We start from the raw sequence: 17,896 nt of genomic DNA on the forward strand, positions 1-17,896 counted from the left end.
ATACCAAGGGCCTGGTATGGCTTTCCAAACAAGCTTACTATTTTGGTGCTAAGACTACACCATTCAAATAAATGAATTTTAAAATCTTTTTCACTGGAAGCAGAATAAAACTTTTGATGGTTCCTATTCAGTTAGCATCTGAACTTGTTATATCCTGCGCTTTAAAAGGTTATTAAGAAACCCAGTCCTTCCCCTCAAAGTTCTCTTTATATTTTTCCTGTAGATATTCCTTGATTTGCAGCTGTGCATTTGATTTTCTCAATATACATTAATTACATTAATGTTAATATACATTAACTTCATTTTATGTATAATTACTACAAATTCTCTGGGACTGTAAAAATTTTATCTTAATATAAGAAATAGAAAAAACTATCAGATGATTATCTTGAGTTGTTTCTATAATCTCACTGATTATAGAATAGATAGAGAGATTTAACACATTTTCAAGTAATTTCTGTGTCTCATAGATACTGCTTTTCAAGTTAAGCACTATTCTTCTCAGTGACTAAATATGGATGTCAGATAACCTCTGGTTTAACTTGCATCTGTAACTAGGAACTAAGAAACCTCTGACAGTTTTCCTTCCCAGTCCTCTTCAAATGTTAATTAGGGAAGACTATATAAAACAAGCTGTTACAGTCCAATATTTGAAAGATTCCTTAAGGACAGTTTTGTGTGACCATGGCCCATGGGTTCAAGTGTCTGGATGCAGCTGAAAAGCACATTCTACTTTTTTTTTTTTTTTAATCAGCTTCTTTCTTCATTTACATTAAACCATGATTTTATTTGTTCTTCACACAGCTTGTGCTGTACTTGGTCTAGTGAACTTTACCCTTACTGAGCTTCCTAACTTAATATTAAGGCCTAACTGATGCAACTAGTCTGCTCCAAGACCCAACCAGCCTGGACTTCCCTGTACCATCCTCTCCCACATAAATTATCATGGCAGAGTAAATCAAGTCAGCCTCCAGCCACCTGGGCAGATACACTCTGTTTGCAAACACATTGAACCAAAAACCTATTATACCTAAAATGAAAACAAAACTAAACAAAACAAAAAAACCTAGAAATAATATATGATAGGAAAATGCAGGTATTTCATCAAAGCATGCTAGCTTAGTTACATATTCATGAATCACTTAAAGTGATAGAGGAAGAATGGCTACCCAATGCCCAAGTCTGTCTTCAGAAATATTCTGAGGAAAGGTAAGCTTCACTATCCACTGTTACTCATAGCATTTGCCCTCCAGTTTATCTTTTGGTATATGCACATACTGGCAGTACAGTCTGGAAAAGTTCTTACCATCTCCTGGGTCAATAATTTCCACAATGGATACATCAGGAAATTCCAGAACTGCCATGACAGGCTCAGAAAGAACAATTTGAAAGGACTCAGACTGTTCGTGTTCACCATCACTCAAAATCCGTACTCTCCATGTAGCTAAGGTTTGGCCAGGATTAAACTGCACCTGCTTCTGGGCTTTTCCTCTGAAGTCTTTATCTTTCTTGGCAGTACCGTCTTTGGTGCTAATACCTGCCAAAATCAGAAATTCAGGTCATTGAAAACATCATTTGTCATTTTTCTCTCATTATGTCATCTTTAAAAAAAGAAGTTTTAGAAAAATATATTTTTCACAACCTGAGAGTGTTCAAGCCAACTCTGTTACTCTTAATCAATTTTATATTGGTATCACACATAGAGGTGGAAGCGTCAATTAACACTATGAAAGGCAGTTTAGACAGAATTAGTCAAAGCAAAACTAACTACTAGAAAAACTACATTCTTTGAGGTTACAGTCAAGTTTCCATTTCTCCGTAATTCAACTATGGATGCCCAAAAGGGCCAACAGATTTTTTTCCCCCCTTTATCATTCTAGGTTCTCTTCTGTTCCGGAACATCTAAATAACATGCTGCCTGAAACCCTCAAAAATATTTATTTCTCTTAGAAAAAATAAAAACACACCTGGAAAGTTCAGCCTTCAAGGGGAAAGCTAAGGAAAACACAAAGACACAAAGGGGTAAAACGTAAGGAATAAGGATGAAAGAAGTAAAATCTGAACCACTGTGGTCATTCCCACTACAATAAGCATTTTTTTAAATGATTATCCTCTTATTTCAGTGTCTGCAGAATGACAATCATTAAACTCAAGTAAGTTGAAACTGCAAAGCCACAGGATAAAATCCAGTACAGCTCATCCCACCGAGACAGGACAGACCTTACAGCCTTGGACCCAGGCTGCTCTAAAACGGATTTTCATTGGCATTTCTCTCCCAGTTTAAGGCTGTCTGACAGGCCCTCATGGAAATTAGACAGTCCTTCAGAACTATCTCCAACTCATGCATTCGGCCTCTGTTGAACCCCACAGCACCACTCAAATCTTAAAGGTCTTGCTCAGGTTTTCAGAAAAAACTTAAAATTTCTCCTTCTCTGCCTGTTTCTTCCAACTGTATTGTTTAATGTATTAAAACATATCACCTTTCCCTGCAAACCTTGCCTTTCTTGCTTCCTGCTTGTGCCTCCTCCTAAGTCATAGCCAATATTTTACATAACCTATAACCCTTCAGCCCCTTTGGCACTGCACATGGACCAGAAAGGCCAGTAAACACCTTAACCAGTATCTTTTATGTTCTTTCTGACTCTGTAATTCCATTTTGCAGGATTAAGGTAGTCAGAGGCAAGTTATTCAAACTGCTTTTGCTGGATTTTGAGTCAGCTCAATTCAGAAACTGAACTTGAATCCATAGGTAGAAAATTTTGTAAACACTCTATTTGAAGGATCAGAAGTCAAATCAGTGTCTGTTAATCAGTACCAGTAATTAATTTAAGCCACATGTTCTTAACGTTGTATTTCATTCATCTCTTTTATTCTTTTACTTTCTTTAAAAGAAATATATTATCAAAGTTATTTCACTGTTCAAGACAGAGCCTTTTAAGTTAGATACAGCTAGTTAGTGCCTATATCCCTTAAATCTCATACCAAAATAGGTGTCCTAACTACATCTTATTACCTGAAACTCAGATTCTTATTCAGAAAGACACTTAAACAGCAAGTTGATTTCTAAGCATGAGCTTGTGCTCCATGCCAGGTAAATGCTTACATATCTCTGCAAAACCAGCTTTAAATTGAGTGCCTTTTCTAAGCAGTGTAAGCTCATCGTAGTTTTCAACATGGAACTGTACAAGAATAATGCTCCCTGATCCAAATGCATCACTAGGAAGTGGATGGGAACAGATCCAGAAGCTAGAGACAGGTGTGAGGTTGCAGAATGTGATAACACAATCTTTTTTCACCTTTTCACTCTCCAGACACTGCAAACAGCTTTCAACACCTCCTGTATCAGCCTTAGTTGACTGCCAACATTGACTGAAGAAAATGAGCCTAATGCTCATAGCTGCTAATCAGACCAGCTCACAACAGTCTTCCTGGAAAATGATCTATGTTTATTGTTGTCTTTTCAATTGCTACAACTGTATTTTCTCATTACAGGAAAAATAAAATCTGGACAGGAACTGTATTCTGTGAAACAAATACAACTGTGGTATCAATTGGGTCTTGGGTTGTTAAGTCAAAAATTAATTGCAGAAGACCAGAAGAAAAAAAGTGAAAATTTCATCCTATAACTAAAGAGAACATATACTGAGCACAACAAAAGATACTTGCTTTAATAAATAATCATACTCCTTTGAATCTAGGTTGCTTAGTATGAAACGCCAGCTGTATTGATACATTTTATCAACTAGCTGGCCAGTGATTTATAGAAGCAGTTGATAAGGTTAAAATTGAACTTACTTATAAAAGAGGTTTCTCCCAGGTAACCTCTCCGTTTAAGAACCACATCAAGATATTTGGAGTCTTCATTAACTAAATAATACTCCTTTTCTAAGGAGATCCATGCCCAGTTTAGGCGAAAATGTTGATTCTTCAGCTTATTGCCTCCTGCAAAACAAAACGATAAAGATGTATTTATTCATTTTTCTTTTTTGCTAAATACTTCTTTGTCTTTTGAGGTTAAAGTAACCTGTATCCTGGGTAAGATGTGTATCTTAGCTGGACATTACATTCCAAAGGTTTTAAAGATTTAAAACTAAGAAATAACAAGTAAAGAACTCATCCATGATACATTTGGTACATATAGGAATAAATTTTATCTTAGATGCACATGAACTAGTCACATTCATTCCAGAGTATGCTAATTTTCTTCTTTTTCAAGGGTAAAAAAACATGAATTAATATTTGGGATGCCTTTTTTAGAAATTACAAAAATTGTGGATGATCCAAGTTTCTGCAGAACCGTATTGGTATTTCCAAATAACACAAATAACATTGTAGGACATCCCATAGAACTTCCTCGATATGATCAGACTGCCAGAAGTACTAGAAGACCCTTAGTATCGTGAGAGACTGGAGATGATACCTACCATCTTTTAAACTGCATTTATCCATGCAGCCTGCTTCTAAAACTCAATATTTTGTTCACTAAATCTAACATTTTGTGCTCTTATTGGTTTAGAATTTATGCATCAGCACTGTATGATTTTAGGAACAGCTTTTACATCTTCCTAGGAAATGGTTTCAACAAGATTAAGTAATCCCGATACACGCACAGTTTATAGCTATGCTGATGCCCTCCTAACCTTACATGCTTGTAACTATTGGGTTAAGTATGATTGCCTGTGTCACCTAAGAAGATTTAGAGAGATACAAATGCTTACTGGAATTCTCTCAAACTATTTTGCAATGACCTATCTTCACGATATGATGAATGCCCCCAACTGAGTAAGCTGCTGAGATGTGTTTTGAAAGTCAATTTTCAATAGACCAAAAGATGTCCTCACAGTTCTTTCTACACAGGCACAACTGTAGCAACACGCTCCTGGTGAAGAAAGCAGACTCCAGGGATCCTTTCCAAGGTCTCTACTGTAGCAGTAGCACAACAGCTTCCCTGCAGTCCCACTGAACATGGATGGTTTCTGTGCACTCTAACACTGGGAATTTAAAGCACAGGACAGCAAGCAGTACACCTAGCTAGGGAAACGGAACGGTTAACACAGATCAAGTCAGCATCTCTGGCTGGCCGCTGTTGATGGTATTCTCCCTAAGTTGAAGACTTTATTTCCTCTTACAATAATTGGAAGAACCTTCACAGTCCTCCTCAAACAAAAATGCCCATATATTTATCAACAGAAGTAGGCTCCCTTTTTGAAGCCAAAGCAATGCAGGCATACAGGAAGCATTCCTCAAAGTTTTGGAGAGGATGATATGGAAGTCATTTAACTCCAACTGCAAAACACTAAGCACCAGCCTAAAATCTGAGCACGTCTCAGCCTAATCTCTCGCTCCCAGCAGAAATTAAGCTGTTGTGTCTACAATGAATGGGATTTGTACAACTGCAAAAAACCAGGAAATGTTTATTGAAATGGCAGGCTTCACGGAGTTTTTCTTAGCCTAAAAAAGCAACCCAGAAACAAGAAATGCAAACAGATGGCACTCTAAGGTCCAGTTAAAAATGCTACTTTTTTTTTCAGTTGGAAAGGTAATAGCTGAAAAGAGCTAGCACCCATTTCACTGACTATAAACCAAGTATTTGTACAACAGACTGCACATCTCAAATTAGATTAACACATTTCTGATAAAATATAGCATAGCTTTACTTTCTCATGTACAGTTTACCTCCACCTGTTCACTGATTTTCCACAATAAAAAGGCATTCAAGTTCTGTATATAATGCTATTGGACAAGTTTGTTGTTACTCAGGAGAATCCTCTAATTTCCATAGCAAGAATAAAATAACCTGTTAAGCTCACTGAAGGCAGATGCTCACTCAGCAACTGTCTTCTGGGAATGTTAGCTTGTGCAAGAGGCTGTAGCTGATTTCCTTCCCACAAGGTGCTGCTACAGAACAAGGTTTGCTCAGGTAACGACTGTCTGAAATGTGCAAGGAATTCCCTTTAGAAATTAAGACTTCTGTACACAAGCCAGTATAAAGTAAATAAAGTAATTCCTCAGAGCAGCAGAGAAACATATTTATGTATTTCAGTTCATTCATGGCTTAACTACTGGAAGAAGAGCCAAATGGAGGTTGGTTTTCCACTTCCAGTTTCTTCCATTCTAGTCCTTGAAAAATTAGGCAGCCCTTCCATACGCTCCCACTCTGCTTCAAAGATAAGCCTCTATATTTCTTTATTGACCTGTCTACTAGAAAAAAACAAGCATACTTGTGTAATCTCACATAAAGGCAATGGTATTGTGTAAACAAAAGGAGGGAAATGGTTACTGGAGTATCACGCTGCACTGCTTGCCCTGCTTCTTTCTGCTCTTTTGATTTCTATTGTTACTGACAAAAGGGAAGGCTACAAACACACATGCCAAAAACTGTAATGAGCACCACAAGAAAACCAGTAGTGTTAACCACTATAGCGTTAGCTATACCAGCACTTACATTAGGTTAGCCATATGTTATGTCTTCCCATTAGTTTCCTGGGACAAATGCAACAGAATATGTCTTGTTCCTTAACCTAGTGAGAAAAGCTATTTGTGTGCCACCCTTGAACATGCTGCCCAATTTAAAGATAATTTGACAGAGGGATAAAAGTTTCTAAGATAGAAAAGGAATGAAAATTTACTGCCAATTAGAGGAGAGAGAATCTATTAATATCACTACTGAGAAAAAATACTGCTGCATGAGCTTACTAGAAATGAGAATGTCAGACACTGGAAAACCCCAGCTAAAGGAAAAGCTTCTGTATCTTTTTAGACAGAGAGATTCCAGCCAGGGGATGGAAAGCAATAGGAAATCTGGCATCATTTGTTCTACTGTCCAAAGAACTAATGGTTTAAATGTGTTATGGACACAGGCACACAATCTTACAGGCACACAGCTTACTTACGCACAGGTCTCTTATGTTTCATCTCTAGTGTCTTAAATAGTTCAACCTTAAATGTAATCTATATTTGCACATAATTACTGAACATATCAAAATTACTATACAAGAGTAAAAATCCTAGCTGTTAAAAAGGAACAGTAGCCAACTACCAAACCAGTTCATTCCTGTCATTGATGCTATGGAAAATGTTGAAGTATACTGAGTTAGAAACCTAATGAGAGTATGAAATTTAGGAAGCAAAGAGCACAAGAAAGGCAATATGAAAGATTTAATATTGCCTTATTGCCACCTAATTCTTGCTTTCAGCAGTTTTTTTCTGTTTTTTCTTAGAGTTAAAAAAAAAAAGCAACCCCAAAAAAGTATTTTTTCTAGGGGGCTTCCAGCAAGTCTCCATTTCCACAGGCCTACTTCTGCCCCTGAAATATATATTGATCACGTTTTAGAATGTGCAGTACTAAAACCATCAGAGTTAAATTTTAAGAAGAGAATATAGGTATTTTAGATCTTGCTTTCTTCACTTTGTGCTTTTTGTGTTCAGAAGAAATTTTCTAAATTATATAAGCCATTTCATGGTCCAATGTCCCCAAAGAATAAAACCAATGTTGATGTTGTTGTTATTACTATTGTTATTATTATTATTACAGACTTCTGACACAATAGAGCAGGAAGCATACGATACATCTTATCTAATTTCAGGTATTTATTTTTGGGCTAGAAATCCTAAACTGTCTTTATAGCCAAACCCGGGAAAGAGGCATTTAGTAAGGCTATGGCTTATTTTAGGCATCTATTTTTGAATGAGATTAGCTGTGCCTCAAAATATACATAAGTATGTGCATTTTTCCTCAGCAGCTGTTAAAGATGCCTGTCATGACCAGTTACATTGTAGACCTTTTTATTATAGTCATCTAATGCTGAGTAAGTTGAATTCCACCATGAACTGGGTGAAACCAGGCCTTTTCTACAACATAGTAGAGCCAAGCACCATGCAAACATAAGGTCTGTAAAGAATATTAAGAGTATAGCTTTCAGAAATTATAAAATATTAGAAATAAAATTGCACATGCCATCTTAATTTGGTTCCCTATTAAATTAATTATCTGCCCTACAATAATATTTCTATATGCAAATGAATTTTGCATTGCTCACTAGCACTTCCCTTGGGCATAGTCAAACATTTAGCTGCTAGGCAAATAATTAAGGTACTATATACCTCAATGAAAGTTTTGCTTTTGTTCCTCTCCCAGACAAGTGCTTGTAATACAAATACATCGGAAGTTTGGAGAGGGAAGCCATTACTAGAGTGCTTTTAAAACTAAAAAAAAGGAAGGAGGGCTGTGTTACAACAAGGTAAATCCAAAGTAACTTTGCTTATGTATCAATGAGATGTGGCTGGCAAGACATCGCTTGTGTGATGCATGAAAACCTGTTTCTTGAATTTTGCCAGAGATCAGAGTGCAGCAGCGCTAAATCAGTAGATGCTAGACAGTACGTGGTGCAGTGAGACATTCACAAGAAATGAGATGGCAAGAGCTGTGAGACAGGCAAAAACTTTGTAAGGAGCTCAAGCTAAGGATCTGGAGTAAGGTGGGTCACAAAGTAACTTCATGACTGTGACTTCATGACTGACTGAGGATGCTGAGGACAATACCCTCTGAAAAGGTTTCCTTATATATGACAATTCAAAAGATGGATGCCACCTAGAATCAGTCTTTATAGGAGTCCTGTCAGCAAATTGGTCACCTGTCAGAAAACAGTGATATATTATTTTTGCATAGGTCATCAAACCAGAAATTCCTAGAAAGACCAAGTCATTGGAAACTCCAGTTTCAGTACGTCGACATGAATAAAAGAGGAGGGGGAAGAGGAGTTGGTCAGTAAACTGGTTAAAGGGAAAAATATTAAAATGAATATTACCATTTAAGCATTTATCTTTCCAACAATGCTGCTCAGATATCTTTAAAAAGGTATAAAACCTCCCTGAGAAATACAGATTAGATTGTCAGAACTTTCTATCATGATACAAAGAGCTCAGAGAAGGAAAGAATCAGTTCCAGTTATCTCCACAGATCATTGGGCTATATGAAGGCAGTATAAAATATATCTCTGTCATTAAACCATGTCTCTTGAGCACCGGCAACCTGAAGGACATTCCATAAAGAATGTCTGATTGTAGCTTTGCTGTCCCTAGAAGCTACCCCAGAACCCTATTTCGTAAACAAAAGCATACAACTACATCACAGTGTTCACTTATTGACACAATAGAAATTGATGTATCTTGATACAGATATTGGCTTCCCTACATGGTATCCATGGCGTAATCACTCAGAGATCAATCAGCTAAAGAGTGCCTAACCTGCCAGATAGACTCATCGTGTCCACAAGATATAAGTCTGTACAAACACAGCTGTCTGGTACTTGTAGAGCTTTATGGTGCAACATATCTGCACTCTTTAGTCATCAGATGACGTTTTTTAATGGGGAAAAAAACTTCTATAAATTTTCCCAGGGCAAATTTTGGAAGCGATCATGGACTGGCCAGAAGGCAAAGATTATGGAATATCCCCAGAGGAGGAGGTGACATGTGCTGAGAGGCCCCACTGTATAATAAACTACAAGAAAATGAGAAGCAATGTTCAGATGAGTCCTGTCGCCTTGTGGGAAAGCATCGGAAGTCGAAGGCTGCCATATGGAGTCCTGTAAAACAAGTTGCAGAAACTGCTGAAGGAGAAGGTGAATTGAGTCAATTTGCAGAAGTGAAGGCCATCCAGCTGGCTTTAGACATTGCTGACTGAGAAAAGTGGCCAGTACTTTATCTCTATACTGACTCATGGATGGTGGCAAATGCCCTGTGGGGGTGGTTGCAGCAATGGAAGCAGAACAACTGGCAGCGCAGAGGTAAACCCATCTGGGCTGCCACATTGTGGCAAGATATTGCTGCCCAGGTGGAGAACCTGGTTGTAAAAGTACGTCACGTAGATGCTCACGTACCCAAGAGCCGGGCCACTGAAGAACACCAAAACAACCAGCAAGTGGACCAGGCAGTTAAGATTGAAGTGGCTCAGGTGGATCTGGACTGGCAACATAAGGGTGAATTATTTATAGCCCGGGGGGCCCATGACGCGTCAGGCCATCAAGGAAGAGATGCAACATACAGATGGGCTCGTGATCGAGGGACACTGCTGCACAGGTTATCCACGAATGTGAAACACGCACTGCAATCAAGCAAGCCAAGCAAGTAAAGCCTCTTTGGTATGGAGGACGATGGTTGAAATATAAATATGGGGAGGCTTGGCAGATTGATTATATCACACTCCCACAAACCCGCCACGGCAAGCGCTATGTGCTCACCATGGTGGAAGCAACCACCGGATGGCTGGAAACATATCCCGTGCCCCATGCCACTGCCCGGAACACCATGCCGGGCCTTGAAAAACAAGTCTTATGGTGACATGGCACCCCAGAAAGAATTGAGTCAGACAACAGGACTCATTCCTGAAACAACCTCATAGACACCTGGGCCAAAGAGCATGGCCTTGAGTGGGTCTATCACATCCCCTGTCATGCCCCAGCCTCTGGGAAAATCGAACGACACGTTGGACTGTTAAAGACTACATTGAGGGCAATGGGTGGTGGGACTTTCAAACACTGGGATACACATTTAGCAAAAGCCACCTGGTTAGTCAACACTAGGGGATCTGCCAATCGAGCTGGCCCTACCCAATCAAAACTTTTACGTAGTGTAGAAGGAGACAAAGTCCCTGTAGTGCACATAAAAAATATGCTGGGGAAGACAGTCTGGGTTATTCCTACCTCGGGCAAAGGCAAACCCATTTGTGGAATTGCTTTTGCTCAACGACCTGGGTGCACTTGGTGGATTATGTGGAAGGATGGGGAAGTCCTGTGTGTACCTCAAGGGGATTTGATTTTGGGTGAGAATAGCCAATGATTTGAATTGTATGATGTTATTTGCTGTATAATACTGTATGTAATCACTACTATGGTTGCTATATGTCATATCAATGGTATCACAGTAAGAATCACCCAAATTAATGGAGAATGAATTCTGATGAAATTGAGCAAAGTGCAGCATTGATAGAACCAGACAAGCGCAGTGGTGAAAAAGAGTTCCTTTAAAAATTTTACTCTTGGTCTTTTCTCCTTTCTTTTCTTTTCTAGCTTCTTATTCAGACTGCAAAAGGAGGTTAATAAGGAGAACCAGAGCAATTGCAAAATACTAACCACCACACCTATAGTTCAGGAGTCATTGTACGGCATAATTAGAACCAGAGCAAGACATCTTAACAAATCACGTTTCCTCCCTCTTCCTTCAATCCTTTCCAGGTCCTGCTACTGCTTGCTGATTTATTTGCATATCTGCAAGAACTGCAGTCTTTCTTCTTTGGTTCAAAATATTTGACCCTACTGGGTGCCTCATTCAGACAGGGTTACTGAAGTTGGCACTATTCTATCCTCCTTCCTATGGATCTCCTTATTGCAGCAGGTACATGAAGCGGCTGAAAAAGGAAACCCACTCCTGAACTTGAGTTCAACCTGCAGAGAAAACAAAGACACAGAGAGAGGAAAGAAAAGGGAATAGTCCATTTTTAGATATCTGTTCCATTTTTCCATCCTCTGATTAGCCTCCTTCTGTGCCAAGCCAACTTAGTTTACATATAGCAGGATAAACTTACCTCAACAGTTTTACTAGAAGTTAAATCTGATGTGAAATGCAGAAAGAGTTATCCCAAACATCATGATTCCCCATTTAGCCATGGAGCTCCCTGTCTCCAACTTTAGGCAATTCCCAAGTTTTTTGATCCCCACGCTATTTGCTAGTGGTTTGTATGAACATGTTTTTTGCCAGACTAGAGAAGGAACATATAATCTTAGGTGATTCTGCTAGTCAGAATAAATACAGAGAAGATATTATATGCTCAGCTCAAGACACATAGTTTCAACAACTCTGATTTGCTATACTGTGTCATAGTCCCAGTACATTCTAGCTCCAGGTTAAAAAGGTAAAGGTCTCAAGTAAATCTTGTCTGCCAAACTATTATAAAATCCCCACCTATAAAACAGATAATAAACATTCTTTATTCAGTGCATTGGGGCAGCACATCATATGCTACTCCCTCTGCTATGAAAGATCAACAGAAAAGGCATATCCTGTAAAACTGCCTTAATTTCATATAGCAAAACTGTTTGCAGAAGTGAAAGGCGTAAGTAAACGCAGCACGTAAAATATGCCATTAGAATGTTTTGAATTGACTTCAACAATTCATAGGCTAACCTAATAATTTTATCCAATTAGAAATTCATTAAAATGCTTCACCTTTATAAGTCTTTTTCAAATGTGCTATAATGGGCTCCAATCACTAAAATGGCTTGTTGAACTCTGCACCCTTCTGCACTCTCTCTGCCACTGTAACTCAATATATTCACAGAACAACCAAAACCAACCCCCTAAACTAGCCCCTAGTGATTAGGGACTAAAACAATGCTTTCTCTGACTTCTCATGAGAAAACACACACTTCCCAGCATTATGGACTTGGCTTGCGCGGAGTGTAATTGCTGGTATCCAGTGAACTGCAGACAGTTTCCATCTTTCAGTAGTTTCTGTAACTCTTTTTTGCTTCTGTTTTATATAAGTCTACCCCCAAGAAACAAGTTGGAATGGCCACATTTGCCAGGGCTCAGACTAAGCAAATGCTTGAAGTCATGTAGCAGAAACAAAGTACAACTGGGCAAAAAATATTCATATTATTCCTCTTCTCCTTCAAAATACCAATCCATCAAAATCAAAGTTGTTCACAAAAAGACTGGCTTTGATTAATCTCTTTACTGAAAATATTGGCAGAGAAAAAATGTTGAATTTTCATCTTTTTCCACAGCCTGCCTTAAGTCTTTTAGGTACGCATAACTTCTCATATCAATAGTGTAACAAATTTAAACTAATTTTTAATGTAAAAACTAACAATACTAAACTGTACATTTCAAATTTTTTTTCAAATTGAAAAGCCTATCCTCAATTATTCTGCAAAACTTTATAAGAATTTCGACTTTTTGTCCAGATTCAAAATAAAATATCTCAAAACATTTTCACAGGATAAGAAAATTTCTTATTGCTCTGCTCAAAGACTCAGCAACCATTCAGTATTTATTGGTAGAGAACATATATAGAATAGGATTCACAGAATCACTTTAGCTAATACTTTCTCCTGACAATCACACTCTAGAATTTGATTAATCTCATTTTAAAGTAGACACTTAAAATATGGCAGCCTAAATTTTCCTCTAAGAGAGCAAGGAGTTTACATGAAATTAAGGGCAGGCTAAAAGTAAAATAATGACAGTTCATTAGTCACAAAAGCATATATATTATTTTTATTAATCATACATATTTCTATATTAATATATTCACAAAAGAATGGATATATAATACTTGGTCTATATACATACCAACAATAACATATTACAGCACTTTAAAATCTTGCAGCATTCACAGTGCAGCCAGACAGGTTACTGTGATGACAATGACCAAAAGATCTGATCTAAATCCCATTGATACGAATCATCATACAGTTTATATGGAAAGATTTCTTTGGAAATTGAAGTGCCACAAGTATCAGTTCCATAGAAAGTATATTTTCTAATCAATACAGGCCTGTTCTCGTTACAAATCAGAACTGACAATGTTTTCTTTCCAGAAATACTTTGTTTCACTGAATGTCAACAAGAGCAAGGCATTCATCACAGAATCTGCTTAAACCAATTCCTCATCCGACTCGACCTTCTCAGCCTGCATGCACTATTGAAAAGAAAAAAAATCTAAAAATGATGAAAGTGAACATGTTAAAAGGATCAGGATACACTACGAATAATAAACCGAAGCTATGGTGAATGCACCTGATTTTGGCCAGTATTTGAGGTCAAGCAGTCACCAACAGACTGGTGTTTGGAAGGCAGACCTCTAAGAAACTCCTGTGCAGCAGGCACATGCAAAAGTTGGTGTTATACTGAATTTATAAGATGACAGATAACAAAGCAGAAGACTTTATTTTGCCCTCTCACTCTTTCTAAGGTGATGAACAAGGGAAAAAAAAAAAAAAGAAAAAAAAAGTGTGCCACCTGTCTCTTGGTTAGTATTGCCTTATTTGCTAGGCACTTATCAGGGATTATTTTAAACTAATCAGCAGGTAACAATCACCGCTGATATCCTTTATTTGAAAGTAGTAAAGGATGAGAGTAAAATGTTTGGGTGCTTACCCTTCCTTCTGGAGAACTAACTCATATAAACAGATTCAAGAGAAGCAGGACAAAACCAAAACCAAGGGGATGGACAGGAGAGGAACCATTTGAAAGGGGACAGTTGACTGCTACTGAACATAATGTCCCACTAGACCCAGAAAAGTGGGGATACCAGAAGATAGGGCTGCCTGTAGACTGCTCTATTAGCAGCACTTTGCTCTCCGAAGTCTTTGTTCTTATTGTAAAGATAAGTCCTTATTTTGAAATGTTATTGTATATTGGATAAATAATGACCACTGCTTCTCAGCAGAAAAAAAATCAGAGCAGCCAAATTCAACAGTTCCAGTGAATAACCACTACTGGCAAAACACAGTATGTTTTTGCTCAGGTCCCAGTGCACAGGAACTTAATCAGCTGGCTCCTGTTCCACAGAAAGTGAAGACAGGAGACCTGCCACTTAAAGGTAGGATTCATAAAATCTAATTTTATCATGTAAAAGACATATGTTTAATTTAAGCTAGCTCTCTAGGCACAATGAATGGAAAAAACTGCATCTTCAGGAACTGCAGGTACATCTGATAATGAACAGCTGGATTATCCTCTGGAAAAGATTTGTCCCACTCCATTGAATATGAAGGGAGAGTGTTCAACAAGTCTAGATGGCTAACTGAAGTCCAATGACGTGATTTTCATGCATGCACAAAGGAGAGTCCTGAGAAAACTCAAAGATACGGCTAGTCCTGAACTGTAATATGGTAAACTTGTAAAGTTAAAAGTAATCTTTGGAATATTTAAAAATAACAACAAAAAATCTATTTGGTTTAGAAGAATTATTCTGTTATTATAAAGTTATTTCCGTGTTGTCGTTAAACTAATTAGCACTTTGTGTAGTCACAAACTAACTTTGCATCAGAAAAATAATTTAAACTTCCTTGTGAGTAGTAACAGATAAAACCCAAACATACCACTCAAGCTGTCATGTCTATCATTAAACAATGCCCATATTACCTAAAGCAGAATACCTTTTCTTCCTAAGGATCCACACCCTGCACCTCCCTCTGAAGGAAAAAAACACCATCTGGATTAGTAAGGCTTCATGCATGCGTGGCCTGCAGCAGTAAGTAAATTTATTAGATCTCTGGCAACACATTCTTAAACTTAATAGTCTTCAGGTCTCTGCTTACTAACTTGTTTTGTGGCGCCAGACAACTTCTCCCAAAAAACAGACTCCAGCTGAACTGAAGCAAGGTTCATTTCCTTGTCTCACGGAATAACAGGTTTAGCTCCACTTGCTTAGTTACTGTCCCACATGGGACTTTCTTCTGGCTTAAACCTTTAAAGCAGTGTTATGCACATATTAGCCTGTAGGAAAACGACTGTCATTTAAAGCCTAAACAGACAAAGTGTTAAATTTCAGGATCATGGGGTATCCTCAGCCTCAGTCTTGAATCTAATGAGTAATAACAGAAAAGTGTACTGCGACCTCACAAAAGAAAGACATTCCAATAGAATAGGAGCCAGGAGAAATATACTTACAATCAAAATATTATCTCGCTTAATATTGTACTATTTTAAGAAATTCCTTTATTCTGGGAAAAGAATATACCGATTTCCCTTTCTTTAATAACATTTTAGTTTAGAACCCGCTACTGCAAACTCCTTCATATGTGCCTAGTATTTCAGTGCTTGCAGTATCATTCCCGTGCTTAAAACCAGGGCACATGAGTGGGTGCCATCTGAAACTGAGGCCTCTTTTTCATAATGAATGTGAAATTGGTATTTGTGTCAAACTGGCAAATTTCCCTTGAGGAAGTAATTGAACTTTTTAACTCTAACTATTGAATGCTGTCTTTGCAGAGAATTCCCCTCCGTTTCAGATGAAAATCCAGACTCATAAATCTCAAATTTTACAGCCTTAAGAGAAAAATGTATGCAGGAGGGATTAAAGAGGTTGTTGTTATTTGCAAAACCTACTCTAAACAAAATGGAACAGCATTTCCATTTTATCAACTGGACTTGCTGTAACTCACTGAGCACCGAGAGGAAAACTATTCTTTTAACTCCACGTCAAAGTGATTGAACTGTTTTCTTTATTAAGAATTCACTTCCACAGACTTGAATTTTGGTTCCTTTTCTGTTCTGGCAATGCAACAAATAAAATGCCCGACTGACTGGAGGAGAACAAATGTCAGGCAGGTTCTTTTAACATTTACTTTTAATTCATTTCAGAGTAATTGTACCAGGTAATCTCAAATACTTAACTTTTAATATTATTTGACCAGAGAAACTCCTTTGTGGTGCCTTTGATCCTTTTTAAGCTGTGCCAAACCTATAACCTTTTGCAGGTGATTTAGTCCTGCTCAGGAAGGGCAGAGTGAAAAACTGAAAACACACAAAATTGTTGATATAGACAAGGACAGAAAAGGGTTCCTTTTTAAATCACTGTAACTTTGCCTTAAGACAAGCCTTGTAAAGAGGTATTCAAAGATATTAGTTCTGCTGAGGAAAGAAATATTTTTGCATTAATGCATTTTTTTTTTTTATATCATGACAGTTTTTTTGGTGTTATTTGAGGCCTATCCTATGGAACAGAACTGTATATTCCTAAAGCAGCAATTATATTATGTTCCTGTATTCTTATTTTATCTCAAATTCCTATGCTGCAGTCACAACGTATATTGCAAGATGAAAAAAATAAATAAGTTGCGAGAAGCCAAAAATTCCTCAAAAGATTCTAGTCAAGATGTGAGATATCTGTTTAAATATCAAAATTAAGTACAGGAAAGTACTTCTGAAATGAAGAGTAGAATTGAATCTCCAGAACAATATGACCACTGTGAGTTTCCCAAGTGAGAAGCTCAACAGACATAAAGCAGAGGGACAGGGGGCAGAAGTGACTGTGAAATTATGACAACTCAATCTTGATAGTATGTTGCTTCCAACACATTATTTCTCTATCCCTCCTTCTCTCTGCATGTGCATGTAATCTTCACTTACGCATTGAGATAAGTAGTTAAGTTAAATGAAAATTGTCAGTAGAAAAATTGCATCTTTAAAATTAAATTTCTGTTTTTAGCACACAACAGATTTTAACAACTCATTTATGCATGGTTCACATTTTACTCAGCTTGAAAAGAGATTGTTTTAGATATTATTCCCTGACTTAATGTACTAACAGAATACTGCAATATCTTGATAAGTGAAGAGGCATATTAACATAAAAATCCCTTTATTTATAACAGGTTTGGCAAGATTCTTTGAAAAAATTACATATTGACCTTCAAATACCAAGGTGTGTTTTTTGACATGCCAAGCTGAAGTGTATTTGGCATCACTGTATTTGGCAGGCTTTTGAAAAATCCTTGATCAAGATTTCCATGACCGTTCTCCCACATGTATTCAGAAATTAAAATCCTTAAGCTTTTTCCCAAGGGCCAGGGAGGCAATGTTTTTGTCAAATCAAGTCCAGCTCCCATTGAATCTGCTGACTATCGCATACAGGCTGGTGGAGGCCTGGGTATCTGTGGTCTCAAGTTTACATTTTTTGCCTTAGAGTTCATACAGAAATGTGTGGAGGTGCGACCACAGCAGATTTGCCGTGCCAGCTAGCACAAATGTTTCTCAGTTTTAAAGAATGGTGTTTCCCACCCTTTCTTGAAAGGGAGCTGCATAGCGCTCGCCTGTCGGGACACGACCTCAGCCTCCCGCGTGTCGCCCGCTGCAGCTGATAGCATCGCTGACACACAAACCAGAG

General features: G+C 37.8%; 1 protein-coding gene across 1 annotated transcript in view; it reads right to left on the reverse strand.

Annotated features, from left to right (window-relative positions):
- Positions 1–17,896, reverse strand: part of LOC104080373 (FRAS1-related extracellular matrix protein 2-like) — a gene marked incomplete at both ends in the record, with an annotated part of 82,338 nt that overhangs the window by 2,722 nt on the left and 61,720 nt on the right. The window contains 2 exons of the mRNA XM_009582745.1: positions 1,307–1,537; positions 3,796–3,942. Coding sequence (XP_009581040.1) covers positions 1,307–1,537; positions 3,796–3,942 — 378 coding nt within the window. The remainder of the gene's footprint in view (positions 1–1,306; positions 1,538–3,795; positions 3,943–17,896) is intronic.

This window comes from Fulmarus glacialis, unplaced genomic scaffold (assembly GCF_000690835.1).
Source record: "Fulmarus glacialis isolate BGI_N327 unplaced genomic scaffold, ASM69083v1 scaffold5998, whole genome shotgun sequence".
Classification (NCBI taxonomy): Eukaryota; Metazoa; Chordata; class Aves; order Procellariiformes; family Procellariidae; genus Fulmarus; species Fulmarus glacialis.